Source organism: Oncorhynchus nerka, linkage group LG27 (assembly GCF_034236695.1).
Source record: "Oncorhynchus nerka isolate Pitt River linkage group LG27, Oner_Uvic_2.0, whole genome shotgun sequence".
NCBI classification, from domain to species: Eukaryota; Metazoa; Chordata; class Actinopteri; order Salmoniformes; family Salmonidae; genus Oncorhynchus; species Oncorhynchus nerka.
This window is the reverse complement of record NC_088422.1, coordinates 12,542,139-12,569,760: the sequence shown is the minus strand read 5'-3', so window position 1 is coordinate 12,569,760 and position 27,622 is coordinate 12,542,139. Positions and strand designations below refer to the sequence as shown.

Genomic DNA, 27,622 nt, shown 5'->3' with positions numbered 1-27,622 from the left:
TATGACAACATAACCAACAAAAACTCCTGCAGCTCTGTCGCACGGTGGGCAAAACGTTCCACTGTAATAGTGAAGGTGTAAACTTGTCAGTAGAAACTCTTAACAGTATATTTGACCTCTCAGCTTCCCTATCAAATCTAAAAATCTCAAATAGAAAACCGAAGAAAATGAACAACAATGACAAATAGTTTGATGAAGAATGCAAAAATCTAAGAAAGAAATTCAGATATCTGTCCAACCTAAAAACATAGAGACCCGGAAAACCTGAGTCTACGCATTCACTATGGCGAATCACTAAAACAATACAGAAATACACTACGGAAAAAGAAGGAACAGCACGTCAGAAATCAGCTCAATGTAATTGAAGAGTCCATAGACTCTAACCACTTCTGGTAAAATTGGAAAACACTAAACAAACAACAACACAGAGAATTACCTATCCAAAATGGAGATGTATGAGTAAACCACTTCTCCATTATTTTAAGTTCTATAACAAAGAACAAACAGCAAAAACATATACATGATCAAATACAAATCTTTGAATCAACTATTAAAGACTATCAGAACCCACTGGATTCTCCAATTACCTTAAATGAACTACAGGACAATATAAAAACCCACCAACCCAAAAAGGCCTGTGGTGTTGATGGTATCCTCAATGACATGATCAAATATACAGACAACAAATTCCAATTGGCTATACTAAAACTCTTTAACATCATCCTTAGCTCTGGCATCTTCCCCAATATTTGGAACCAAGGACCGATCAGCCCAATCCACAAAAGTGGAGACAATTTGACCCCAATAACTACTGTGGTATATGGGTCAACAACAACCTTGGGAAAATCCTCTGCATTATCATTAACAGCAAACTCGTACATTTCCTCAGTGAAAACAATGTACTGAGCAAGTGTCAAATTGGCTTTTTACCAAATTATTGTAAGACAGACCACGTATTCACCCTGCACACCCTAACTGACAAACAAACAAACCAAAATAAAGGCAAAGTCTTCTCATGCTTTGTTGATTTCAAAAAAGCATTCGACTCAATTTGGCATGAGGGTCTGCTATACAAATTGATGGAAAGTGGTGTTGGGGGAAAAACATACGACATTATAAAATCCATGTACACAAACAAATGTGTGGTTAAAATAGGCAAAAAACACACATTTCTTCCCACAGGGCCGTGAGGTGAGACAGGGATGCAGCTTAAGCCCCACCCTCTTCAACATATATATCAACGAATTGGCGCGGGCACTAGAAAAGTCTGCAGCACCCGGCCTCACCCTACTAGAATCTGAAGTCAAATGTCTACTGTTTGCTGATGATCTGGTGCTTCTGTCACCAACCAAGGAGGGCCTACAGCAGCACCTAGATCTTCTGCACAGATTGTTCCAGACCTGGGCCCTGATAGTAAATCTTAGTAAGACCAAAATAATGGTGTTCCAAAAAAGGTTCAGTCGCCAGGACCACAAATACAAATTCCATCTAGACAATGTTGCAGTAGAGCACACAAAAAACTATACATACCTTGGCTTAAACATCAGCGCCACAGGTAACTTCCACAAAGCTGTGAACGATCTGAGAGACAAGGCAAGAAGGGCATTCTATGCCATCAAAAGCAACAGAAATGTCAACATACCAATTAGGATCTGGCTAAAAATACTTGAATCAGACATAGAACCCATTTCCCTTTATGGTTGTGAGGTCTGGGGTCTGCTCACCAACCAAGAATTCACAAAATGGGACAAACATCAAATTGAGACTCTGCATGCAGAATTCTGCAAAAATATCCTCCGTGTACAACGTAGGACACCAAATAATGCATGCAGAGCAGAATTAGACCGATGTCCCGCTAATGATCAAAATCCAGAAAAGAGACGTTCAATTCTACAACCACCTAAAAGGAAGCGATTCCCAAACCTTCCATAACAATGCCATCACATGCAGAAAGATGAACCTGGAGAATAGTCCCCTGAGCAAGCTGGTCCTGGGCTCTGTTCACAAACACAAACACACCCCACAGAGCCCCAGGACAGCAACACAATTAGACCCAACCAAATCACGAGAAAACAAAAAGATAATTACTTGACACATTGGAAAGAATTAACAAAAAAACAGAGCAAACTAGAATGCTATTTGGCCCTAAACAGAGAGTACACACTGGCAGAATATCTGACCACTGTGACTGACCCAAACTTAAGGAAAGCTTTGACTATGTACAGACTCAGTGAGCATAGCCTTGCTATTGAGAAAGGCCGCCGTAGGCAGACCTGGCTTTCAAGAGAAGACAGGCTATGTGCACACTGCCCACAAAATGAGGTGGAAACTGAGCTGCACTTCCTAACCTCCTGTCCAACGTATGACCATATTAGAGACACATATTTCCCTCAGATTACACAGATCCACAAAAAATTCTAAAACAAATCCAATTTTGATAAACTCCCATATCTACTGGGTGAAATTCCAGTGTGCCATCACAGCAGCAAGATTTGTGACCTGTTGCCACAAGAAAAGGGCAATCAGTGAAGAACAAACACCATTATAAATACAACCCATATTTATGCCTATTTATTTACCTTTGTGTACTTTAACTATTTGTAGAGAGAGAGAGAGAGAGAGAGAGAGAGAGAGAGAGAGAGAGAGAGAGAGAGAGAGAGAGAGAGAGAAAGCTTTGGCTGGGTATGCCATCATTGTAAGTAATATTTGTTTCTTAACTGACTTGACTAGTTAAATAAAGGTTTAAAAATAGTATTTTGTGAGGTGAGCGACCTGGGTGATACACTGTACACACACAAGGTAAAAAATAAAATAGAGTCCCCAGCCCTGTTCCATCTTATTTGGGGTGAAATAGGTCAGTCTTTCCAACCTATGGGCTGCCTTGAAAATGGGGTTACGAGAGAAACTCTGAAAAAAAAAGTGCTTGGTTCATAGAACCGAGGATACATTAGTTGTAATAAACAGAAAGGTTTCTAAATGGGGTTGCAGGTCAACATTGAGGAAACCCTGCCCTAGGTATCCCTTCCCCTCCCCCGATCCGAGACTCCGCCTACATAGCGCCTCATTTATCACCTGGGAGGGGGGTGGGAAAACCTAGTCAGTTGTATAACTGAATGCATTCAACTGAAATGTGTCTTCCGTATTTAACCCAACCCCTCTGAGGCTTTTCCCCTTTGTTCTCTAATGCTCCTCTATTGTTCCTAGAGCAAGGAAGGAGGACCAACCACATCACAGAGTACCCATCAGGCCAACTCCTTGTTTTTATTGATTATTTATTTTTATTTAACCTTCATTTAACTAGTCAAGTCAGTCTAGAACAAATTCTTATTTACAATGACGGCCGACCCTGACCAAACCCTAACCCGGACGACACTGGGCCAATTGTGCGCCGCCCTATGGGACTCCCAATCACGGCGGGTTGTGATTTAGCCTGGAATCAAACCAGGGTCTGTAATGACGACTCTAGCACTGAGATGAAGTGCCTTAGACGGCTGCGCCACTAGGGAGCCCCCCAAAAGTTAACCAGCTATGTTCTGAGCTGGTACTCCTTCTGGTATAACTGAATGATTGACTTAAGGAATCTCTAAGTGAGAACATAGGATAAAAGTGAGTGGCAGTATTGTTTTGTATTTTATTAGGATCCCCATTAGGACACAAACGCCATTGAATAGAGTGCAAAAATAAACAATTCCCTAAATATATTTTTAAAATATATATATAGAGGCTATGAGAGAAGAGCAGGGGGTTTTCTCCAAGACCCATACGGCACTTCAGGCTTCAGCAGGTGTCAAACACTTTGATTGATGGCTGCCAGCGTGACGTCATATCGTTGGGGGGTGGTGGAGTTTTTTTTTTTATAAGAGGTAATACAACGCTCGGTGTGGGAAGTAACCTATAGGCCGGCTTACCGAAAGAATAAGAGGAACACTCAATCATTCATGGTGCAGCTTTTGTCAGTCTGTGCTTACTGGCTGCGTAGACTACTGGCACAGATCGGAAAGAGTGGTAGCGTAGCCTATTCCTCTAAATACATTATTTACGCAGCAGCGGATTGCTAGGTAGGCTAATATCATCACAATCACGGATACTGGCACAGTCCCGCTGGCTGATTCATTAACAAAAATGAAACAAATATGTTATGTTTTACTTTATTTTTGACAGTCAAATAGACAAAAACACGCATTATTTTTCTGTGACAGGCTGCGATGTTCACGGCGGCATATATTATTATGGTAAGTGCTCTCGCTGTGTTGTGATATCTTGTGCCTTTGTAGTTATTCAATGGATGGGCCGATAGATGTAAAGATAACGCTACACTTGCTGAGCAATAGGCTACTCACTGGCTCATGTTCATTAGCTGTTTTCATGAGTAGTACATTTGGGAAAACACTTATTTTTACGGCATCTTCTTTTTGTCTTTTTATCTTTAGGGGTTTTGAATGTTTTTGTTGCGATATGGGCGTTACAATGTAGCCACAACCACACACAAAGGCAGACGCAGACCGGTGCATTGTACTACAGTAGCCTGGACTATCTCTTAGAAAATGTATGCATTGTTTTAATGGACCCTAATATTATAATAAGGATAATAGTAATATTTTTTTAAAGAACATGGAATAACAACATTTTCTCACATTTTCTCTCATACTAATGTTTTTTCACACTAACAACTACTTCTACTGCTTATGGAGCTACAGGCTATTGTACAACTGGCTAACACAGATTCGAATGCCTCAATCAACTATGTTTTTTTAGGAATTATACTTGCGTTACGTAACGATAGAACCATGAAATAGAGGACAGCGCGCACCGCAGGCGTCATATCCATTAGCTTGCCTTATACGTCATTTATAAAGTTAGCCAATACCCTCCATACCTTCCTGTAGATCCAGTGTCAATATCCTCGTTTCCATAGATAGAGGGAAAATAGCACAGAACAACAAAGAACATATAGCATAAAACTTGCATAGAACAAGAGCATATTAATTGTGTATTTTACTGAAAGATCACTATTATTATGTGGTAAAAGACTAAAGCTTACATTTGTGATAGTAGGCTTTGACATAGCATCATTCTTGAGCGCATTTACCAGGTTGGAACTGAGTAGCTATTTAAATGTCCAATTGGAGCACATTAATTTAATAAATATCCTGGCCTCAAATATCAACTGATTTAAGACAATAGCAACATTTTGGCCTATGTCATATTGTATCCCAGTAGTTACCTTATAGTCCAAGTTATCATTATATCATATCTAGCTATTAATTCATTTGAATGTACAAAATATTTATATTAAAAATAGGCTTTTTGGTGATGTCTAGATTATTCTTCCACTAGGCTATGCAGCATTTGCTCTTTCTGTTCTTTGCAGCTATTACATTAGATCCACATGTAGGAATCAAATGACACCCAGTAAAAGTAATGTGTCAAAATGAACAGTGTGAATAGGAGGCAACATTTTATCACTAGTTCATATTGAAATGTGACACGAGATCTTATTTTGCATTTAATGTGTAACTTGCTTCATCTTGGCCCTCCTTCACAGAAGCATCAGGTATGTGATGGTGTCCAGTCCAGAGGGAGCCGGTGCCACGCTTCGACTCCACAGGCACAAGGCGGCCGGCAGCTAGATTACTGAGGGATTACACGGACACTCGTTAACTCAATGCCACAAAACCGAGACTGAGTGGGAAGTCTGGGAACATCGACCAGGGAGGGACTGAATGGGCGGTCGGCCAACTGACTGACAGACGGGAAGAGCAGGATCCTCTACAATCTCTGTGAATGTAACTCTCAGCTAATTTCACCAGCGGGAGTTGAGCTGGGATCGCTCCGCTAGGATCAGAGACCAGTGCTGAATGTCTGCCTCTGCCATCCAGCGCATCTATCTGTAGCAGGCACAGATGGTGGGGTGTTGCTATGACAACACTTGCCCTGCACCAGGGTGTGGAGTTGTCCCCTTACTTGCTCTACTGTCTTTGATATGAGGTAGATGGAGACACTGTATACCTATTTATTTATACTTCGTTCAAGAGTGATACACTCTAAATTCTATGGAGCTCATTCCAGGAAAAGCGTAATTGCAATCAAATCCCCATGCATATTCATGTTTCGCCACATGCACAGGATACAACTGGAGTATAACAGTACAGGATACAACAGGTGTAGAACAGTACAGGACATAACAGGTGTAGAACAGTACAGGATATAACAGGTGTAGAACAGTACAGGATATAACAGGTGTAGAACAGTACAGGATATAACAGGTGTATAACAGTACAGGATATAACAGGTGTAGAACAGTACAGGATATAACAGGTGTAGAACAGTACAGGATATAACAGGTGTAGAACAGTACAGGATATAACAGGTGTAGAACAGTACAGGATACAACAGGTGTAGAACAGTACAGGATATAACAGTACAGGATATAACAGTACAGGATATAACAGTACAGGATACAACAGGTGTAGAACAGTACAGGATACAACAGGTGTAGAACAGTACAGGATATAACAGTACAGGATATAACAGTACAGGATACAACAGGAGTATAACAGTACAGGATACAACAGGTGTAGAACAGTACAGGATATAACAGGTGTAGAACAGTACAGGATACAACAGGTGTAGAACAGTACAGGATATAACAGTACAGGATATAACAGGTGTACAACAGTACAGGATATAACAGTACAGGATATAACAGGTGTAGAACAGTACAGGATATAACAGGTGTAGAACAGTACAGGATACAACAGGTGTAGAACAGTACAGGATATAACAGGTGTAGAACAGTACAGGATACAACAGGTGTAGAACAGTACAGGATATAACAGGTGTAGAACAGTACAGGATACAACAGGAGTATAACAGTACAGTTAAATGTTTACCTTGGGATCTCTTTCCAACAATGCAGTGATAATAATAATATAGATAATAATATAGATAATAATAATATAGATAATAATATAATAGATAGTAATAATATAGATAATAGTAATATAGATAACACTAATATAAATAATAATAGAACATAGAATACAACATGTATATTGATCTATTATCTATGCTATTACAAAATACATTACAATATAAAGTAATTACCATTTTACAGATGGGATTATTATACCTACAGTATATGTATGTTTGATTCCAGTAATTTGATTTGCTTTGTTATCAAATCATGAATGATCCTTTCTGATTTCTAGACCTCATCATGCAATAACCAGTGGACACCAGTAGTCAGCTGAGCCATGGCAAAACAGGACTCCTCACTGTTCCTCCACGGCTTTGACCTGGGGGGACACTTCATAGACCCCCGGCCTCTGGGCAGCGGTACCACTGGTCTGGTTCTGTCTGCTGTGGACAAGCGCAGCGGCCAGCGGGTGGCTGTGAAGAAGCTGGTGATGCGTGACGCGGTCAGCGTGAAGCACGCCCTGCGGGAGGTCAAGATCACACGGCGCCTGCAGCATGAGAACGTTGTGCGCGTGCACGAGGTTCTGGGTCCTTACGGCCACCCGCTGCCTCGCGACCCGGCCCAGCTGAGTGCCCTGTACATCGTCCAGGAGTGCATGGAGACGGACCTAGCTAAGCTGCTAGAGCAGGGACCACTTCCCGGTGGGCACGCCATTTTGCTCTTCTACCAGCTACTACGAGGCCTCAAGTTCATCCACTCAGCCAACGTGCTGCACCGTGACCTTAAACCAGCCAACGTGTTCCTCAACACAGACCAGCTACTGCTCAAGATTGGAGATTTTGGCCTGGCCCGAATCGTTGACCCACACTACTCCCATAAGGTGAGACTACAGTAGGCTGAGAAGAGAATAGCTAGCTCGGGGTCTGTATTCATAAAGCCTCTCAGATTAGGGCTGATGTAGGATCAGGTCCCCTCTGTCCAGGTCTTCTTATTCATTATTACCTGAAAGCCAAAACGGATCCTAGTCCAGCACTCCTACTCCAAAACGCTTCATGAATCAGGGCCCAGGAGTATTCTGTGAACAATGGATAAGTAAAGAAATAAAACCAACAGTAAAAAGAAAGTGAAAAATAACAGTAGCGAGGCTATATACAGTATCGATGCTATATACAGTATCGATGCTATATACAGTATCGAGGCTATATACAGTATCGATATATACAGTATCGATATACAGTATCGATGCTATATACAGTATCGAGGCTATATACAGTATCGAGGCTATATACAGTATCGATGCTATATACAGTATCGAGACTATATACAGTATCGATGCTATATACAGTATCGATGCTATATACAGTATCGAGGCTATATACAGTATCGAGGCTATATACAGTATCGATGCTATATACAGTATCGAGGCTATATACAGTATCGAGGCTATATACAGTATCGATGCTATATCGCAGTATCGAGACTATATACAGCGATATACAGTATCGAGGCTATATACAGTATCGATGCTATATACAGTATCGATGCGAGAGCTATATACAGTATCGATGCTATATACAGTATCGATGCTATATACAGTATCGAGGCTATATACAGTATCGATGGCTATATACAGAGGCTATATACAGTATCGATGCTATAGTATCGAGACTATATACAGTATCGATGCTAATACAGTGATGCTATATACAGTATTATGTACATGTAGATATGGTTAAATACAGTGACTATATACAGCATATATGATAAATACAGTATCGATGCTATACAGCAGTATATACAGTATCGTAAAACAGGCATGGGGCTTTGAGGTATTATGTACATGTAGATATGGTTAAAGTGACATGCATAAAAAACAGAGAGTAGTTAGGGTAGCCATTTGATTACTTGTTCAGGAGTCTTATGGCTTGGGGGTAAAAACTGTTGAGAAACCTTTTTGTCCTAGACTTGGCACTCCGGTACCGCTTGCCATGCGATAGTAGAGAGAACAGTCTATGACTGGGGTGGCTGGGGTCTTTGACATTTTTAGGGCCTTCCTCTGACACCGTCTGGTGTAGAGGTCCTGGATGGCAGGCAGCTTAGCCCCAGTGATGTACTGGGCCGTACTCACTACTCTCTGTAGTGCCTTGCGGTCGGAGGCCGAGCAGTTGCCATACCAGGCAGTGATGCAACCAGTCAGGATGTTCTCGATGTTGCAGCTGTAGAACCTTTTGAGGATCTGAGGACCCATGCCAAATCTTTCCCCTACGGGGGAATAGGCCCTCTTCATGACTGTCTTGGTGTGTTTGGACCAATCTAGTTTGTTGGTGATGTGGACACCAAGGAACTTGAAGCTCTCGACCTGCTCCACTACGGCCCCGTCAATGAGAATGGGGGATTTCTCGGTCCTCCTTTTCCTGTAGTTCACAATCATCTCCTTTGTCTTGATTATGTTGAGGGATAGGTTGTTATTCTGGCACCACCCGGCCAGGTCTCTGACCTCCTCCCTATAGGCTGTCTTGTTGTTGTTGATGATCAGGCCTACCACTTTTGTGTCACGCAGTTGTGGGTGAACAGGGCGTACAGGAGGGGACTGAGGACTGAGGGGCTCCAGTGTTGAGGATCAGCGTGGCAGATGTGTTGCTACCTACCCTTGCCACCTGGAGGCGGCCCGTCAGGAAGTGCAGGATCCAGTTGCAGAGGGAGGTGTTTAGTCCCAGGATCCTTAGCTTGGTGATGAGCTTTGAGGGTACTATGGTGTTGAACGCTGCACTGTAGTCAATGAATAGCATTCTCACATAGGTGTTCCTTTTGTCCAGGTGGGAAAGGGCACTGTGGAGTCCATTAGAGATTGCATCATCTGTGGATCTGTTTGGGCTGGATGCAAATTTAGTGGGTCTAGGGTTTCTGGGATAATGGTGTTAATGTGAGCCATTACCAGCCTTTTAAAGCACTTCATGGCTACGGACGTGAGTGCTACGGGTCTGTAGTCATTTAGGCAGGTTGCCTTAGTGTTCTTGGGCACAGGGACTGTGGTGGTCTGCTTGAAACATGTTGGTATTACAGACTCAATCAGGAACATGTTGAAAATGTCAGTGAAGACACCTGCCAGTTGGTCAGCACATGACTGGAGTACACATCCTGGTAATACGTCTGGCCCCGCAGCCTTGTGTATGTTGACCTGTTTAAAGGTCTTACTCATGTCGGCTACGGAGAGCGTGATCACACATTCGTCTGGAACAGCTGATGCTCTCATGCATGCCTCAGTGATGCTTGCCTCGAAGCGAGCATAGAATGGATTTAGCTCGTCTGGTAGGTTCGTGTCACTGAGCAGCTCTCGGGTTAGAGTCCCGCACCTTGAAAGCGGCAGCTCTACCCTTTAGCTCAGTGCGAATGTTGCCTGTAATCCATGGCTTCTGGTTGGGGTATGTACGTACGGTCACTGTGGGGACGACTTCCTCGATGCACTTATTGATAAAGCCAGTGACTGATGTGGTGTACTCCTCAATGCCATTGGAAGAATCCTGGAACATGTTCCAGTCTGTGCTAGCAAAACAGTCCTGTAGCTTAGCATCTACTTCATTTGATAACTTTTTTATAGACCGAGTCACTGGTGCTTCCTGCTTTCATTTTTGCTTGTAAGCAGGAATCAAGAGGATAGAATTGTGGTCAGAGTTATCAAATGGAGGGCGAGGGAGAGCTTTGTATTCGTCTCTGTGTGTGGAGTACAGGTGATCTAGAATTTCTTTCTCTCTGGTTGCGTATTTAACATGTTGATAGAAATGAGGTGAAACTGATTCAAGTTTCCCTGCATTAAAATCCCTGGCCACTAGGAGCCTGCCTCTGGGTGAGTGTTTTCCTGTTTGCTTATTTCCTTATACAGCTGACTGAGTGCGGTCTTAGTGCCAACATCTGTCTGTGGTGGTAAATAAACAGCCAAGAAAAGTCTGGATGAAAACTCTCTTGGCAAATACTGTAGTCTACAGTTTATCTTAAGATACTTTACTTCAGGCTTGCAAAATCTAGAGACTTCCTTAGAGTTTGTGCACCAGCTGTTGTTTACAAATATGCACAGAATGCCGCCCCCCTCGTCTTATCGGAGTGTGCTGTTTTATTCTGCCGGTGCAGTGTATATCCAGCTAGCTGAATATCCATGTCATCATTCAGCTACGATTCCGTGAAACATAAGATGCTACAGTTTCTGATGTCCAGTTGGTAGGATATTCGTGATCATACCTCGTCTAATTTATTGTCCAGTGATTGCACGTTGGCAAGTAATATTGACGTTCATGGCAGCTTTCTCACTTGCGGTCTGCGGATCTTTACGAGGCACCCCGCTCTGTGTCCTCTGTACCTGCATCTGTTTCTCTTGCCAATAACTGGGATGTTGGCCTTGTCGGATGTCTGAAGTACATCCTGTGCGTCCTGCTTGTTGAATAAAATGTTTTGCCTAATCCAAGGTGAGTGATCGCTGTCCTGATATCCAGAAGCTCTTTTTTTTTCATAAGATATGGTGGCAGAAACATTACGTACAAAATAGGTTACAAATAATGCGAAAATAAACACATAATAGCACAATTGTTTAGGCGCCCGTAAAACTGTGGCCGTTTCTTCCGGTGTCATTTTTCGACCAGCTCCTGACCCGACATGTAAGTGGAGATATAAAAGAGGAGGATACCACCGGTTGATTTAAGACTGCAGGATGTCTGCACTTATTCATTGTCGGGTCTGTTATAGCCAGTGCTGCTGGAGTTGAGCCGGTGCTTTCCTTTCTCATTCCACTTCATAGACTGCTTTTAGAAATCAAACAAAAAGGTTTCATTCTACCACTTGTTTGTATTTGCAGTTGTGGCACACAACTCAAAACCAGAAACCACCATTGGTGGCTGGAAACTGAGCAAAATTAGCATTATCTTTACGTTTCACAACAAATGTACTTCATTCCCAAACGCTACAGTATTCACCCATATTAAGAAGCCTCTTTGAGCCTGTTTTTTTTGTGTGATCGTGCTGCATGTATGACCATGTCCTTGAACCAAGTCTGTTAGCTCCTGTAGACTGATGATTCTCTCCTCTGCATGACTGCATTTGAATCCGGCTATAGCTAGTACTACAGCAGAGCTTTCATAACCTTGTCCAAACATGTCCTGTTAAAGTTACAAATTAATAATATAATAATTGGTGGGTACTTATATTTGTCCTATTTCACACACGTACAGGTATGCATTATACAAATGTGTGATAAAAAAAAAATCCATATCCCAACTCCCCATGAGATGTACTCTTAGAGTGGGGTCACTGCCAGAGTCAGCCATTATCAACGGCAACCCTGGAGCAATTAGGGTTAAGTGATTTTCTCTAGGGCATATCAACAGATGTTTGGCCTTGTTGACTGGGGGATTGGAACTAGTGACCTTTCAAATGCTGGCCCAACACTCTAACCATTAGGCTACCTGCTGGCCCAACGCTCTAACCACTAGGCTACCTGCTGCCCCAAGTTGCTGGCCCAACGCTCTAACCACTAGGCTACCTGCTGCCCCAAGTTGCATGGCCCAACGCTCTAACCACTAGGCTACCTGCTGCCCCAAGTTGCTGGCCCAACGCTCTAACCACTAGGCTACCTGCTGCCCCAAGTTGCATGGCCCAACGCTCTAACCACTAGGCTACCTGCTGCCCCAAGTTGCATGGCCCAACGCTCTAACCACTAGGCTACCTGCTGCCCCAAGTTGAACCATTACCCTGTCTGTTTTTTCTTATTGTGGATTAGGCTCTGAGAGATTCATCTGACAGTCGACTTCTCTGCTGTGCTGCTTTATTGTTGTGGTGGAACACAGTGTGTTACACCAGCAGGTCAGTGAGGGCCCAGTGAAGGGGAGCTTTGTCCTGGACGGGCCCAGGCCCAGAGATCTGAGCACGGGGCAGCAGGGTGCAGACAGGGAAAAGAGATGGATCAGGCTGTGAGCAGGACAGGAATAACAGACTGGCCAAGAGTGTTGCCAGAATAACAAAGGGCAATGCTGTGTTCTGGGGATGGTGAAATCAAACAAAAAGCTTCTATGCTGTTCTTATGCAGTGGAGTGTGAGGCAGGCCATCTACAGAGCATTCTGTGTCTGGCCTCCTCTGGCCCTGGCCTCCCGGACCCACACTTATCATCAGAGTATGTGTGTATGACCTCAGGGAGTCATGTGTCAGAGACAGGTTGGTGGGAGTTGAGTTTTACTTCAGACTTTAAAGCCCACGTCAGGTTTTATGCACTTTCAAGATGGACATCGGCGTAAAAAAATGACCCAGGGCGATTCCTTTTAAGAACCAGGAAATTGCCTGTTAGTTTCTCTCCTTCTTACATTCAGCGTGCCCTCTCTCCCTCATGACCGAACAACGTCTATTCACACAGATACTCCTCAGTCCAGACAGAGTGTGTACCCAGCTACTGTACTGAATGTTTAGTAGTGAACTCTAACAGGCCTGCACAGAGTGTGTACCCAGCTACTGTACTGAATGTTTAGTGGTGAACTTCTCTAACAGTCCTGCACAGAGTGTGTACCCAGCTACTGTACTGAATGTTTAGTAGTGAACTCTAACAGGCCTGCACAGAGTGTGTACCCAGCTACTGTACTGAATGTTTAGTAGTGAACTCTAACAGGCCTGCACAGAGTGTGTACCCAGCTACTGTACTGAATGTTTAGTAGTGAACTCTAACCTGCAGGCCTGCTACTGTACTGAATGTTTAGTAGTGAACTCTAACAGGCCTGCACAGAGTGTGTACCCAGCTACTGTACTGAATGTTTAGTAGTGAACTTCTCTAACAGTCTTGTGTTGATTCAGAGAGGAGAGAAATGCAGTGTATCCAAAATGGAACCCGATTCCCTTTATAGCTGCACCACTATTTCCTAGTGCACTACTTTGGACTAGAGCTTATATGGCTGGTCAAAAGTAGTGCCCTATATATATGGAATTTGATGCCATTTCAGACACAATTATAGAGTCTATAGGGCTCCCAAGTGGCGCAGCGGTCTAAGGCACTGCATTTGAGTGCTAGAGGTGTCACGACAGACAACCTGGTTTGAATCCAGGCTGTATCACAACCGAACGTGATTGGGAGTCCCATAGGGCGGCGCACAATTGGCCTAGCGTTTGGCCGGGGTAGGCCGTCATTGTAAATAAGAATTTGTTCTTAACTGACTTGCCTAGTTAAATAAAGGTAAAAAATAAAAAGTCTACCAGAAAGCTCTGGTGCTCCACATGCCATGCCAGCCTTGCAGGGGGCTTACTTAGAGGGAGGCTGGCAGGCCAATGCTCCAAGCTGGGATAGTTCTTGTCTTGGTAAATTGCAAGCAGTGAGGTGGAGTAGGAGAGGATACTTGATAGTGCCACGATCAAGAGAATGTTTCATCTAAAAATAAACTTGCAGACACAACGATGACAGGAATTTGGCATCAGCCTCAAATCTAGAGGTATTTGACAGGTGACACATCCATTTTTAACTGCTCATATCGCTTGAAGTCACTTGTGGGCTTGTCTCACGACTGTAAGTAAGCCTGTCAGTCTGTGGCAGAGGGGTTGGCAATAAGCATTATGTTGTCATCAGCCCTCCCATTCTTTTGCAAGTGTTGGCGTTATGACCGAAGCTTTGATTGAAGTGCTAACGACACATGAATAACGCCTCCTTACTGTCAAAAGACTCAATGAACAAATATAGAATTCGGATACGTCCCAAATGCATCGTATTCTCCTCATAAGTGCTCTATTTCTGACCAGAACCCTATGAGCCCTTGTCAAAAGTAGTGCACTGTAAAGGGAACACGTTGCCATTTAGGACACAGCCATAAAGCTGTCATTGTAAATCTGACTCAGCCTTTGGAATCATCAGTGACTGACTAAACCGTGCTTTTGGAAGTTAAGCAGAGATTTGACAGATTGCTTAATCAGAGGAGGCCCATCTGAATCTCTCTACCTGCTGAGCCAACCCTGTCAAACTCCACAAATTATTAATCACCCGGAGAGTCAGGGAGAGGGGGAGGCGGTGAGAAAGGAGGGAGGGAAGGTGGGAGGGAGGGAGGGAGGGGTGAAATGAAGTACAGTTGGGGAGGGGGTGAGAAAGGAGAGAGGGAAGGTGGGAGGGGGAGGGGTGAAATGAAGTACAGTTGGGGAGAGGGGGAGGCGGTGAGAAAGGAGAGAAGGAAGGAGGGAGTGTCGTGGAATTATCAGAATTTGTTGGTAACATTTGTAAGATGTTTAATATTCATCAAATGTGTGTAAGTTACTTCTCATCAGAATGGTATATTTGTATAATATAGTGGTGGCCATTGGCAGTTATCTGTTCTATGTCAGGACTAAGTTACATGGGCCGCTGAGAGGGGAGAGGTCAAAGTGTCATCATGTGTAAACATATCAGTTGCATTGTAAGGGGACTCTCAGAAGATTCACTGGGAGACACTGAATTTATCTGAGAGTCACAGGATTGTGATAAGAGCTCATATAATTAAAGATGGACTTTTATAACTAACTCTGACGTGTGTGTGTGGTTTGCTCCCATGATTTGGTAAATAGAGGAAATTTCCACGACAGGAGGGAGGGTGAGAAAGGAGAGAAGGAGGGAGGGAGGGAGGGTGAGAAGGGTGAAATGAAGGACATTTGGGGAGAGGGGGATGTAGGGATGCTTTAAGGCTATTTTAGCTGCTTCTCATCAAACATTGAGCAGTGCTCCGTCATTAATTTTTGTCCTAGACTTGGCATTCCGGTACCGCTTGCCATGCGGTAGTAGAGAGAACAGTCTATGACTGGGGTGGCTGGGGTCTTGGACAATTTTTAGGGCCTTCCTCTGACACCGCCTGGTGTAGAGGTCCTGGATGGCAGGCAGCTTTTCCCCAGTGATGTACTGGGCCGTACGCACTACTCTCTGAAGTGCATTGCGGTCGGAGGCCGAGCAATCGCCGTACCAGGCAGTGAGGCAACAGGTCAGGATGCTCTCGATGTTGCAGCTGTAGAACCTTTTGAGGATCTCAAGACCCGTGCCAAATCTTTTTAGTTTCTTGAGGGGGAATCGGCTTTGTCGTGCCCTTTTCACGACTGTCTTGGTGTGTTTGGACCAATCTAGTTTGTTGTTGATGTGGACACCAAAGAATTTAAAGCTCTCAACCTGCTCCACTACAGCCCCGTCGATGAGAATGGGGACGTGCTCGGTGCTCCTTTTCCTGTAGTCCACAATCATCTCCTTAGTCTTGGTTACGTTGAGGGATAGGTTGTTATTCTGGCACCACCCGGCCAGGTCTCTGACCTCCTCCCTATAGGCTGTCTCGTTGTGGTCGGTGATCAGGTCTACCACTGTTGTGTCGTCAGCAAACTTAATGATGGTGTTGGAGTCGTGCCTGGCCATGCAGTCATGGGTGAACAGGGAGTACAGGAGGGGACTGAGCAGGCACCCCTGGGGAGCTCCAGTGTTGAGGATCAGCATGGCAGATGTGTTGCTACCTACCCTCACCACCTGGGGGCGGCCTGTCAGGAAGTCCAGCATCCAGTTGCAGTGGGAGGTGTTTAGTCCCAGGTTCCTTAGCTTGGTGATGAGCTTTGAGGGTACTATGGTGTTGAACGCTGCACTGTAGTCATTGAATAGCATTATCACATAGGTGTTCCTTTTGTCCAGGTGGGAAAGGGCACTGTGGAGTGCAATAGAGATGGCATCATCTGTGGATCTGTTTGGGCGGCATACAAATTGGAGGTGGTCTAGGGTTTCTGGGATAATGGTGTTGATGTGAGCCATTACCAGCCTTTCAAAGCATTTCAAGGTTACGGACGTGAGTGCTACGGGTCTGTAGTCATTTAGGCAGGTTGCCTTAGTGTTCTATGGCACAGGGACTATGGTGGTCTGCTTGAAGCATGTTGGTATTACAGACTCAATCAGGGACATGTTGAAAATGTCAGTGAAGACACCTGCCAGTTGGTGAGCACATGCTCGGAGCACACGTCCTGGTAATCCGTCTGTCCCCGCAGCCTTGTGTATATTGACCTATTTAAAGGTCTTACTCACGTCGGCTACGGAGAGCGTGATCACACAGTCGTCCGGAACAGCTCATGCTCTCATGCATGCCTCAGTGTTGCTTGCCTCGAAGCGAGCATATACAGTGGGGCAAAAATGTATTTAGTCAGCCACCAATTAGTCAGCCACCAAAAGTTCTCCCACTTAAAGAGGAGAGGCCTGTAATTTTCATCATAGGTACACTTCAACTATGACAGACAAAAGGAGAAAAACAAATCCAGAAAATCACATTATAGGATTTTTAATGAATTTATTTGCAAATTATGGTGAAAAAATAAGTATTTGGTCACCTACAAACAAGCAAGATTTCTGGCTCTCACAGACCTGTAACTTCTTCTTTAAGAGGCTCCTCTGTCCTCCACTCGTTACCTGTATTAATGGCACCTGTTTGAACTTGTTATCACTGTAAAAGACACCTGTCCACAACCTCAAACAGTCACACTCCAAACTCCATTATGGCCAAGACCAAAGAGCTGTCAAAGGACACCAGAAACAAAATTGTAGACCTGCACCAGACTGGGAAGACTGAATCTACAATAGGTAAGCAGCTTGGTTTGAAGAAATCAATTGTGGGAGCAATGATTAGGAAATGGAAGACATACAAGACCACTGATAATCTCCCTCGATCTGGGGCCCCATGCAAGATCTCACCCCGTGGGGTCAAAATGATCACAAGAACGGTGAGCAAAAATCCCAGAACCACACGGGTGGACCTAGTGAATGACCTGCAGAGAGCTGGGACCAAAGTAACAATGCCTACCATCAGTAACACACTACGCCGCCAGGGACTCAAATCCTGCAGTGCCAGACGTGTCCCCCTGCTTAAGCCAGTACATGTCCAGGCCCGTCTGAAGTTTGCTAGAGAGCATTTGGATAATCCAGAAGAAGATTGGGAGAATGTCATATGGTCAGAGGAAACCAAAATAGAACTTTTTGGTAAAAACTCAACTCGTCGCGTTTGGAGGACAAAGAATGCTGAGTTGCATCCAAAGAACACCATACCTACTGTGAAGCATGGGGGTGGAAACATCATGCTTTGGGGCTGTTTTTCTGCAAAGGGACCAGGACGACTGATCCGTGTAAAGGAAAGAATGAATGGGGCCATGTATCGTGAGATTTTGAGTGAAAACCTCCTTCCATCAGCAAGGGCATTGAAGATGAAACGTGGCTGAGTCTTTCAGCATTACAATGATCCCAAACACACCGCCCGGGCAACGAAGGAGTGGCTTCGTAAGAAGCATTTCAAGGTCCTGGAGTGGCCTAGCCAGTCTCCAGATCTCAACCCCATAGAAAATCTTTGGAGGGAGTTGAAAGTCCGTGTTGCCCAGCAACAGCCCCAAACATCACTGCTCTAGAGAAGATCTGCATGGAGGAATGGGCCAAAATACCAGCAACAGTTTGTGAAGACTTACAGAAAACGTTTGACCTCTGTCATTACCAACAAAGGGTATATAACAAAGTATTGAGATAAACTTTTGTTATTGACCAAATACTTATTTTCCACCATTTGCAAATAAATTCATAAAAAAATCCTACAATGTGATTTTCTGGATTTTTTTTCTCTCGTTTTGTCTGTCATAGTTGAAGTGTACCTATGATGAAAATTACAGACCTCTCTCATCTTTTTAAGTGGGAGAACTTGCACAATTGGTGGCTGACTAAATACTTTTTTGCCCCACTGTAAGTGATTTAGCTCTTCTGGTAGGCTTGTGTCACTGGGCAGCTCGCGGCTGTGCTTCCTTTGTAGTCTGTAATAGTTTGCAAGCCCTGCCACATCCGACGAGTGTCGGAGCCGGTGTAGTATGATTCAATCTTAGTCCTGTATAGATGCTTTGCCTGTTTGATGGTTCGTCGCAGGGCATAGCGGGATTTCTTGTAAGCTTCCGGGTTAGAGTCCCGCACCTTGAAAGCGGCAGCTCTACCCTTTAGCTCAGTGTGAATGTTGCCTGTAATCCATGGCTTCTGGTTGGGGTATGTATGTACAGCCACTGTGGGGACGACGTCCTCAATGCACTTAACTTTGCTCCGTCCGTCCATCATTTAACATTGCTCCATCCGTCATCCATTGGCAGAGAGTGGAGGGGAGGGACAGAGAGGACAGGAAATGCTTGCATTGCACTGGGGTTGCAATGCATTAAATTCAAGAGCATGCAGAGATCGCTCGCTGTGAATGTATTGTTATAAACTGTCAGTCGACTTCCTGCCGCGGTTGGCTCCCCTGCCTGTTCGGGCGGTGCTCGGCGGTCGTCGTCACCGTCCTACTAGCCGCTACCGATCCCTTTTTCGTTTGTCTGTTGGTTTTGTCTTATTAGTTTCACCTGTGTGTATTTTAGTTTAATTAGCTTCCCTATATGTAGTAGGTTGTCCCGCCCTTATTTTGTACGGGATTGTTTTTGTTACTCTGTTGGATAGTGGTTTTCATGTGTGTATTCTCCTGACTGTTTGGTCCTGTGTTTGGGCTGGTCGATGCGCCCTGTATGTAAATCACAATATACTGAACCCTGCTCTCTGCGCCTGATTCCAACCCACCACTCCTAGTATCCCGAGACATAAACCAGTGGCTGTGTTTTCATAATCTCTCGCGGTCTCTTGTTAGGTGTGTGTGTGTGTGTGTGTGTGTGTGTGTGTGTGTGTTTGTGTAATGTGTGTTATACAATTAAAAGGGAGCTGCTCTAACGAGATGAAACCAGTGTGGCGCTAGGCAGAACTGCGTTAGAGACCACATCAATGGAGGAAGAAACAGTAATTGGAGAATAAATAATGACAGAAAAGGCTTTTTCTCTGACCTTCTCTTCCACCATACTATTTCTAGATCCACTGTAGATGACCTGAAAAAGAACACTGTCTTATATACACTTAGAAAAAAATCAAATCAAATCTTATTTGTCACATACATGGTTAGCAGATGTTAATGCGAGTGTAGCGAAATGCTTGTGCTTCTAGTTCCGACAATGCAGTAATAACCAACGAGTAATCTAACTAACAATTCCAAAACTACTACCTTACAAGTGTAAAGGGATAAAGAATATGTACATAAAGGTACATGAATGAGTGATGGTATAGAAAAAGGGTTCCCAAAAGAGTTATTTGCGGAGGTATAGGGTTCTACCAAGAACTGTTTTGATCAGAAGAACCCTTTTTGGAAGACAAGGGTTTTTTGTAAGTCGAAGGGTTCTACCTAGAACCTTTAACATCATAATAATCATTTTTTTATGATTCTTTAGAAGGCAAGAAGTGTCCTACATAGAACCAAAATGAATATTTCCCAGCATGCTCTATTGCAGGGAGATTTTCAGAATTGTTTGTTTTACTGTATCTGTGTTTTTGCATGTACTGTATACTGATTGGTTGGTTAATTTTATGCTACACAAAGAAACTAATCCAATCTGTTAGTAATTTGATTTATTGCACCCGTTACTGAGATGGTTTGTTCCAGTTTAAATGATTGAGGTAGTCTAAATTCTCAATCGTCCCAACCCTGGCAGTCATTCTGAATGCAAGTTGTGGGTGATTACCATTTCCAATTGTTGGATATCCTAAATCTGGCTGAATTTCAATAGGAATTACCCATAACTTTGCAAGCCAGCATAACCAGTGGATTCCTAAGATCAATGTGTTAGGGTATAACTAGGCCCTCAAATAATGGCCATACATGTAATGTATTGTCATAAATTATACACTTTTAAAGGCTAACAAGACTCGTGGCTTCTACCTGTTCATTGTGGGTTCTAGATAGAACCCTCTGCAAAGGTTTCTACCCAGCACCAACAAGGGTTACCTTAAGGGGACAAGCCAAAGAACCCTGTATGGTTCTACTTAGCACCTTTCATTCTAAGAGTGTACCTGTAATGGGTGAGTGTGAAGAGTTGGGGGAAAGCTGTACAAAAGCCATCAAGATGAATTGAAATGAGCCAGGAAAATGTACATCGGTGTTAATTTCCTTGTCATGCTTACCCTGTGTGTGTTGTTGTCTGTATGTATCGGCCAGGGCTACCTGTCAGAGGGCTTGGTGACTAAATGGTACCGGTCTCCGCGCCTGTTGCTCTCACCCAACAACTACACCAAGGCCATCGATATGTGGGCAGCTGGCTGCATCCTGGCAGAGATGCTAACAGGCCGCATGCTCTTTGCAGGTAGGAGACTGTTGAGGTGGAGAGATGTGGATATGAATATGATATGAGACATATGGATTGAATGATTCATGATTTAGATAAACTGAGGGTATTACACATTTGTTTTTATGCTGTTGGGCAGTACAGTCTTTTTTGTCAAATTAGGATCTTTTTGATCTAGTGAAAGATGAAGTCTACTTTTGCTAAACTTTTTTCCAATCACAGCTCAATAGTGTACGCCTAATTGTTAATAAAGCTAAATGATCCAGGATATGGGTTGTATCCCAAATGGCACCCTATTCCCTATATTGTGCACTATATTTGACCTGAGCTCATAGGCAGAGCACCACAGTGCATTCTGAAAGTATTCAGACACCTTGATTCTTCCACATTTTGTTAAGTTACAGCCTTATTCTAAAATGTATTAAATAATTTTTTCCCTTCATCAAGGCTCCCGAGTGGTGCAGCGGTCTAAGGCACTGCATCTCAGTGCTGGACGCGTCACTACAGACCCTAGTTTGATTCCAGGCTGTATCACAACCGGCCGTGATTGGGAGTCCCATAGGACGGCACACAAACCCTAACCCAGTGTGGTTAGGGCTTGGCTGGGGTTTTGGCCAGGGTAGGCCGTCATTGTAGATAAGACTTGGTTCTTAACTGACTTGCCTAGTTAAATAAAGAAATAAAATCAATCAACACACAATACCCCATAAGGACCATAAGGTTTTTATGTTTACAAATGTATTAAAATAAAAAACTGAAATATTACATTTACATAAGTATTCAGACCCCTTACTCAGTACTTTGTTGAAGTACCTTTGGGAGTGATTACAGCCTCTTCTTCGGTATGATGCTACAAGCTTGGCACACCTGTATATGGGGAGTTTCTCCCATTCTTGTCTGCAGATCCTCTCAAGCTTTGTCAGATTAGATGGGGAGCTATTTTCAGGTCTCTCCAGAGATGTTCGATCGGGTTCAAGTCTGGCTGGCCTACTCAAAGACATTCAGAGACTTGTCTCAAAGCTGCTCCTGCGTTGTCTTGGCTGTGTGCTTAGGGTCTTTGTCCTGTTCGAAGGTGAACCTTCACTCTGGAGCAGGTTTTCATCGAGGATCTCTCTGTACTTTGCTCCGTTCATCTTTCCCTGTATCCTGACTAGTCTCCCAGTCCCTGTCGCTGAAAAACATCCCCACAGCATGATGCTGCCACCACCATGCTTCACCGTAGAGATGGTGCCAGGTTTCCTCCAGACGTGACGCTTGGCAGTCAGGACAAAGATAATATTTTTTAGTTAATCCATTTTAGACTAACAAAATGTGGAAAAGGGGAAGGGATCTGAATACGTTCTGAATTAACTGTATATAGCCTTAAAAGGGATAGTGTACCATAAAAATATAGCTGCAAGCAGCCATGGTGGGTTCAAGCCCTATAACACTACAGTGCCACCATCAGGACAAATAAATCTAATTTTCCTAGGATTAGCTACTTCTGTACCCCTTAATACGCTTGCCAAATATCAGAACTCAAAACTCAAACACATTATGCTTTTGTTGGAGATTGGACCATTTTGATGTTCACTCGGCTTTGTGTCGTGATAATCATTTGGTCGTGTAACACATGATTTTATCCAGACCTGTTGACACATATTTAGTGTGTGGTCTGTCTGCAAATTCAACCTATGACCTTCTCAGTAGCCTGCCCATTAGTCACGAGGGTGTAAAACTTTTCTTATCGCAGAAGCCTGCTCCGACCATCTTAATACCCATCTTTAAAAACTCACTACTTCTAGTACTACCTTATCCTCAAACTTTCAACACTAACCTTTAACAATTCAAACTTCTGAACTTCTACCATAAAAAAGCTGAAGCAAGACACAATTTTTCTTCAGGAAAATGACCTTTTCTAGTTTTAGAATCATAATGCTTCTTTACTTCCTGTTTCCTCCTGGCTTCCTGCCTGGTTCCTCCTGGCTGCTCTATACGCAGGAGCCCATGAGCTGGAGCAGATGCAGCTGATCCTGTATACGGTGCCTGTGTTGAGGGAAGAGGACCATCACGACCTCCGGCAGGTCATCCCCTCCTACGTCAGCCATGGTTGGAGGGTCAGGAGATCCTTCAGAGAACTACTACCTGAAGTCGATGCAGACGGTGAGAGGGATGGGGTTGAGGGAGAGCAGCGAAAAACTCTTCAACTAAGATCAGATGGCACCTTTATACTATACCTCAGTGAAACAATCAACAGTTTCTGTTAAATGTTGGAGTTACTAAAAATAACAAGGACATATGTCTAACTAATGTTTTGTCTCAAATTCATGATTGTCTTATATTCATATACAATCGATTTCCTGATGCTATATGACCTTACTTGCAGCCAGGTACTGTATATGCACGCATCATTTGAAAGCCTTTTCTATTCTCCGTTCCCGTCTCTTTCTCCACTAGCCATAGACTTCCTGGAGCGTATTCTGACCTTTAACCCCATGGACCGGCTGACGGCAGAGGCGGCCCTGTCCCATCCCTTCCTGCAGCAGTACTCGTGTCCCCAGGACGAGCCCATGTCACCCCAGCCCTTCCGCATAGAGGACGAGCTAGATGATAGCCTGGTCACAGAGCCCGGCCACAGCCACAGCCAGGCCTCTAGCTCTCACTGGGACAGGTGTGTGTCTAGCCTGGTCTCAGATCTGTTTGTACTGGAATTAACATGACACGGAACGGACCAAATGGAATGGCATCAAACACCTGGAAACCATGGAAACCATGTATTTGTTGTATTTGATTCCATTTCACTGATTCCGCTCCAGCCATTACCACGAGCCCGTCCTCCCCAATTAATGTGTCACCGACCTCCTGTGGTGTCAACCATAGAGATACATCAACATTGTACTATGCCATTCATTTCTATTGAATTCTATGGTGTCAGTTACACTTCACACACTACAGCAGCCATATTGAGGGGGAACAGCACAGTGACACCATGTAAAGAGAAAGAGATATCATGATCTTGAACTGTACACAACAGATACACCACACTTAGAAAGTAAAGCCATCAACAAAAAGCATCAAAAAGAAAGCAACCCCACAATGAGCCCTAGGGAATAAGCACATGACGATTTGAAAGAAAAGTCCAAATAAAGTTTAGTAAAATACAGCGACTGGATTCATTGGCTTCCGGGAGAGCCAGGGAAACTCTGTGTGGAGGTTAACAGAGAGCCAGGGAAACACTGTGTGGAGGTTAACAGAGAGCCAGGGAAACGCTGTGTGGAGGTTAACAGAGAGCCAGGGAAACGTTATGTGGAGGTTAACAGAGAGCCAGGGAAACGTTATGTGGAGGTTAACAGAGAGCCAGGGAAACTCTGTGTGGAGGTTAACAGAGAGCCAGGGAAACACTGTGTGGAGGTTAACAGAGAGCCAGGGAAACTCTGTGTGGAGGTTAACAGAGAGCCAGGGAAACACTGTGTGGAGGTTAACAGAGAGCCAGGGAAACTCTGTGTGGAGGTTAACAGAGAGCCAGGGAAACACTGTGTGGAGGTTAACAGAGAGCCAGGGAAACGCTGTGTGGAGGTTAACAGAGAGCCAGGGAAACGTTATGTGGAGGTTAACAGAGAGCCAGGGAAACTCTGTGTGGAGATTAACAGAGAGCCAGGGAAACACTGTGTGGAGATTAACAGAGAGCCAGGGAAACACTGTGTGGAGATTAACAGAGAGCCAGGGAAACACTGTGTGGAGGTTAACAGAGAGCCAGGGAAACTCTGTGTGGAGATTAACAGAGAGCCAGGGAAATGTTATGTGGAGGTTAACAGAGAGCCAGGGAAACTCTGTGTGGAGGTTAACAGAGAGCCAGGGAAACACTGTGTGGAGGTTAACAGAGAGCCAGGGAAACGTTATGTGGAGGTTAACAGAGAGCCAGGGAAACTCTGTGTGGAGATTAACAGAGAGCCAGGGAAACTCTGTGTGGAGGTTAACAGAGAGCCAGGGAAACGTTATGTGGAGGTTAACAGAGAGCCAGGGAAACTCTGTGTGGAGATTAACAAAGAGCCAGGGAAACACTGTGTGGAGATTAACAGAGATCCAGGGAAACACTGTGTGGAGGTTAACAGAGAGCCAGGGAAACTTTGTGTGGAGATTAACAAAGAGCCAGGGAAACTCTGTGTGGAGATTAACAGAGAGCCAGGGAAACTCTGTGTGGAGGTTAACAGAGAGCCAGGGAAACTCTGTGTGGAGATTAACAAAGAGCCAGGGAAACTCTGTGTGGAGATTAACAGAGATCCAGGGAAACACTGTGTGGAGATTAACAGAGAGCCAGGGAAACACTGTGTGGAGATTAACAGAGAGCCAGGGAAACACTGTGTGGAGATTAACAAAGAGCCAGGGAAACACTGTGTGGAGGTTAACAGAGATCCAGGGAAACGTTATGTGGAGGTTAACAGAGAGGCAGGGAATCGTTGTGTGGAGGTTAACACGTTGAACCAATGTGGAAAATATGTTGAATTGGGGTCTGTGCCCAGTGGGGTATGTGAGAGAGTTTAAAGATAACACCAAAATGGTCTTCACCTCAGTAGACTGAAATGGCAACGGCGATGTTTCGTTGACAAGCTCTTTGTTTCCACTGTGCAGATATGATACCAGCCTGTCATCAGACCTGTACTGGCAGCAGCAGGGTGGCTGTCAGTGCATGCCTGGGGTCTCGGAGGTGGTCAACTCCAAAGAGGAGGAGGTCCAGAGAGATCCCAGGGCAGGTTCCTACCCTCTGTTGGAGGAGGCCCAGGTGGACCCTCGCAAGTATTCCCACAGCAGCTCTGCCGAGCGCTTCCTGGACCACTCCCACTCCTCTCTGGTGCGGGCCTGTGGGGGCGGGGCTTATGCTGAGCTGGACTGTGGTCGCTCCTGTGACTACAAAGTGGGCTCCCCTTCCTATCTGGACAAGGTTGCGTGGAGGGACGGCAAGCCGCAGCACTACTCCGAGCCCAAGCTGATCCTGGACCTGTCTCACTGGAAGAGGAATAGCCAGCTCCCTGTGCCTGAGGGGCCTGAGCCTAGAGGGGCCAGCGTGAAGGAGCTGCCTGTCGAGGAGCCACCTTGGGACCTATTCCAGGAGATCTCTCGCTGGGTGGAGAGCACACAGACTCGCCTGTCCTCTGCCAGCCCACCCCAGGAACCCCTGTCCTACCCCAGCTCTCCCCAGGAACTCCTGTCCTGCCCCAGCCCACCCCAGGGACCCCTGTCCTTCCCCAGCCCACCCCAGGAACTCCTATCCTCCGCCAGCCCACCCCAGGGACCCCTGTCCTACCCCAGCTCACCCCAGGGACCCCTGTCCTACCCCAGCCCACCCCAGGAACTCCTGTCCTCCGCCAGCTCACCCCAGGGACCCCTGTCCTACCCCAGCCCACCCCAGGAACCCCTGTCCTACCCCAGCTCACCCCAGGAACCCCTGTCCTCCCCCAGCCCATCCCAGGAACTCATGTCCTCTGCCAGCCCACCCCAGGGACCCCTGTCCTACCCCAGCTCACCCCAGGAACTCCTGTCCTTCGCCAGCTCACCCCAGGGACCCCTGTCCTACCCCAGCCCACCCCAGGAACACCTGTCCTACCCCAGCTCACCCCAGGAACCCCTGTCCTACCCCAGCTCACCCCAGGAACCCCTGTCCTACCCCAGCTCACCCCAGGAACCCTGTCCTACCCCAGCTCACCCCAGGAACCCCTGTCCTCCGCCAGCCCACCCCAGGAACTCCTGTCCTCCGCCAGCCCACCCCAGGGACCCCTGTCCTACCCCAGCTCACCCCCGCTGCCCCCTTTTCCCACCTCTCTCCCTGCCCCACTCTTTCACAGTTGTTCGCCGGTCATACAGCCATCACCTGGACTGGACAAGCGTCACACACTCAGCCCGCCTGCCGCGTCCCATTCCCCTCCCTCCCTGTTGCCCTGTTCTCCCTCGTCTCCTCCACCAATGTCACCTCTCATTCCTTCGTCGATTCATGAGCCCCCGCAGACTCTTCCCTCCAGGGGGCAAGGGGGCCCGTTTGACCTAGACATGTTCATCTCTCGAGCGCTGAAGCTCTGTGGTCAGAGTGAGGACCTGGGGGGAAGCCCAGACGGGGCCAAACGGGCCAACATCAAGAGGGTACCTAGACTCCCGGAGCACCGGCCACCCCCACATCAGACTCCCAACTCCTAATAGGACCTAGGTCCGAGTCTACCACAGAGGGTGCTGGTAGACTGTGGGAACTGCTTTTAAGGCTACCACAGAAAGCACTGGTAGACTGTGGGAACTGCTTTTAAAGGCTACCACAGAAAGCACTGGTAGACTGTGGGAGCCGTGTTTAAGTCTACCACAGAAAGCACTGGTAGACTGTGGGAGCTGCATTTAAGGCTACCACAGAAAGCACTGGTAGACTGGGAGCTGCATTTAAGGCTACCACAGAAAGCACTGGTAGACTGTGGGAGCTGCTTCCAAGGACTGTGGTATACTTAGTAAGACTTGCCTTGTAAAAAGCACGAGTTGACTCACACCCAAAGTAATAAGCGAGGTGCTGACTAACAGAATAGTAAACGTATGGAGAAACG

The 27,622-nt window shown here is 45.3% G+C and overlaps 1 protein-coding gene across 1 annotated transcript; it reads left to right on the top strand.

The window, feature by feature from the left end:
- Nucleotides 1-3,888: 3,888 nt before the first annotated feature.
- On the top strand, nt 3,889-27,176 carry LOC115111256 (mitogen-activated protein kinase 4). The gene is made up of 7 exons (XM_029637125.2): nt 3,889-4,232; nt 5,546-5,988; nt 7,212-7,799; nt 20,942-21,086; nt 23,049-23,210; nt 23,505-23,718; nt 25,677-27,176. The coding sequence occupies exons 3-7, from the start codon at nt 7,257-7,259 to the stop codon at nt 27,085-27,087; spliced, it is 2,475 nt and encodes an 824-aa protein (XP_029492985.2). The 5' UTR covers nt 3,889-4,232; nt 5,546-5,988; nt 7,212-7,256; the 3' UTR covers nt 27,088-27,176.
- Nucleotides 27,177-27,622: the final 446 nt, after the last annotated feature.

What these genes read in the sequence shown, in the direction of transcription:
- LOC115111256 (XM_029637125.2), top strand. Translation starts at nt 7,257, where the DNA reads ATGGCAAAACAGGACTCCTCACTGTTCCTCCACGGCTTTGACCTGGGG. An exon ending in AGGCCGCATGCTCTTTGCAG is followed by an intron (nt 21,087 to 23,048) that starts GTAGGAGACTGT and finishes CTCTATACGCAG; the next exon opens with GAGCCCATGAGCTGGAGCAG. An exon ending in ACCTGAAGTCGATGCAGACG is followed by an intron (nt 23,211 to 23,504) that starts GTGAGAGGGATG and finishes TTTCTCCACTAG; the next exon opens with CCATAGACTTCCTGGAGCGT.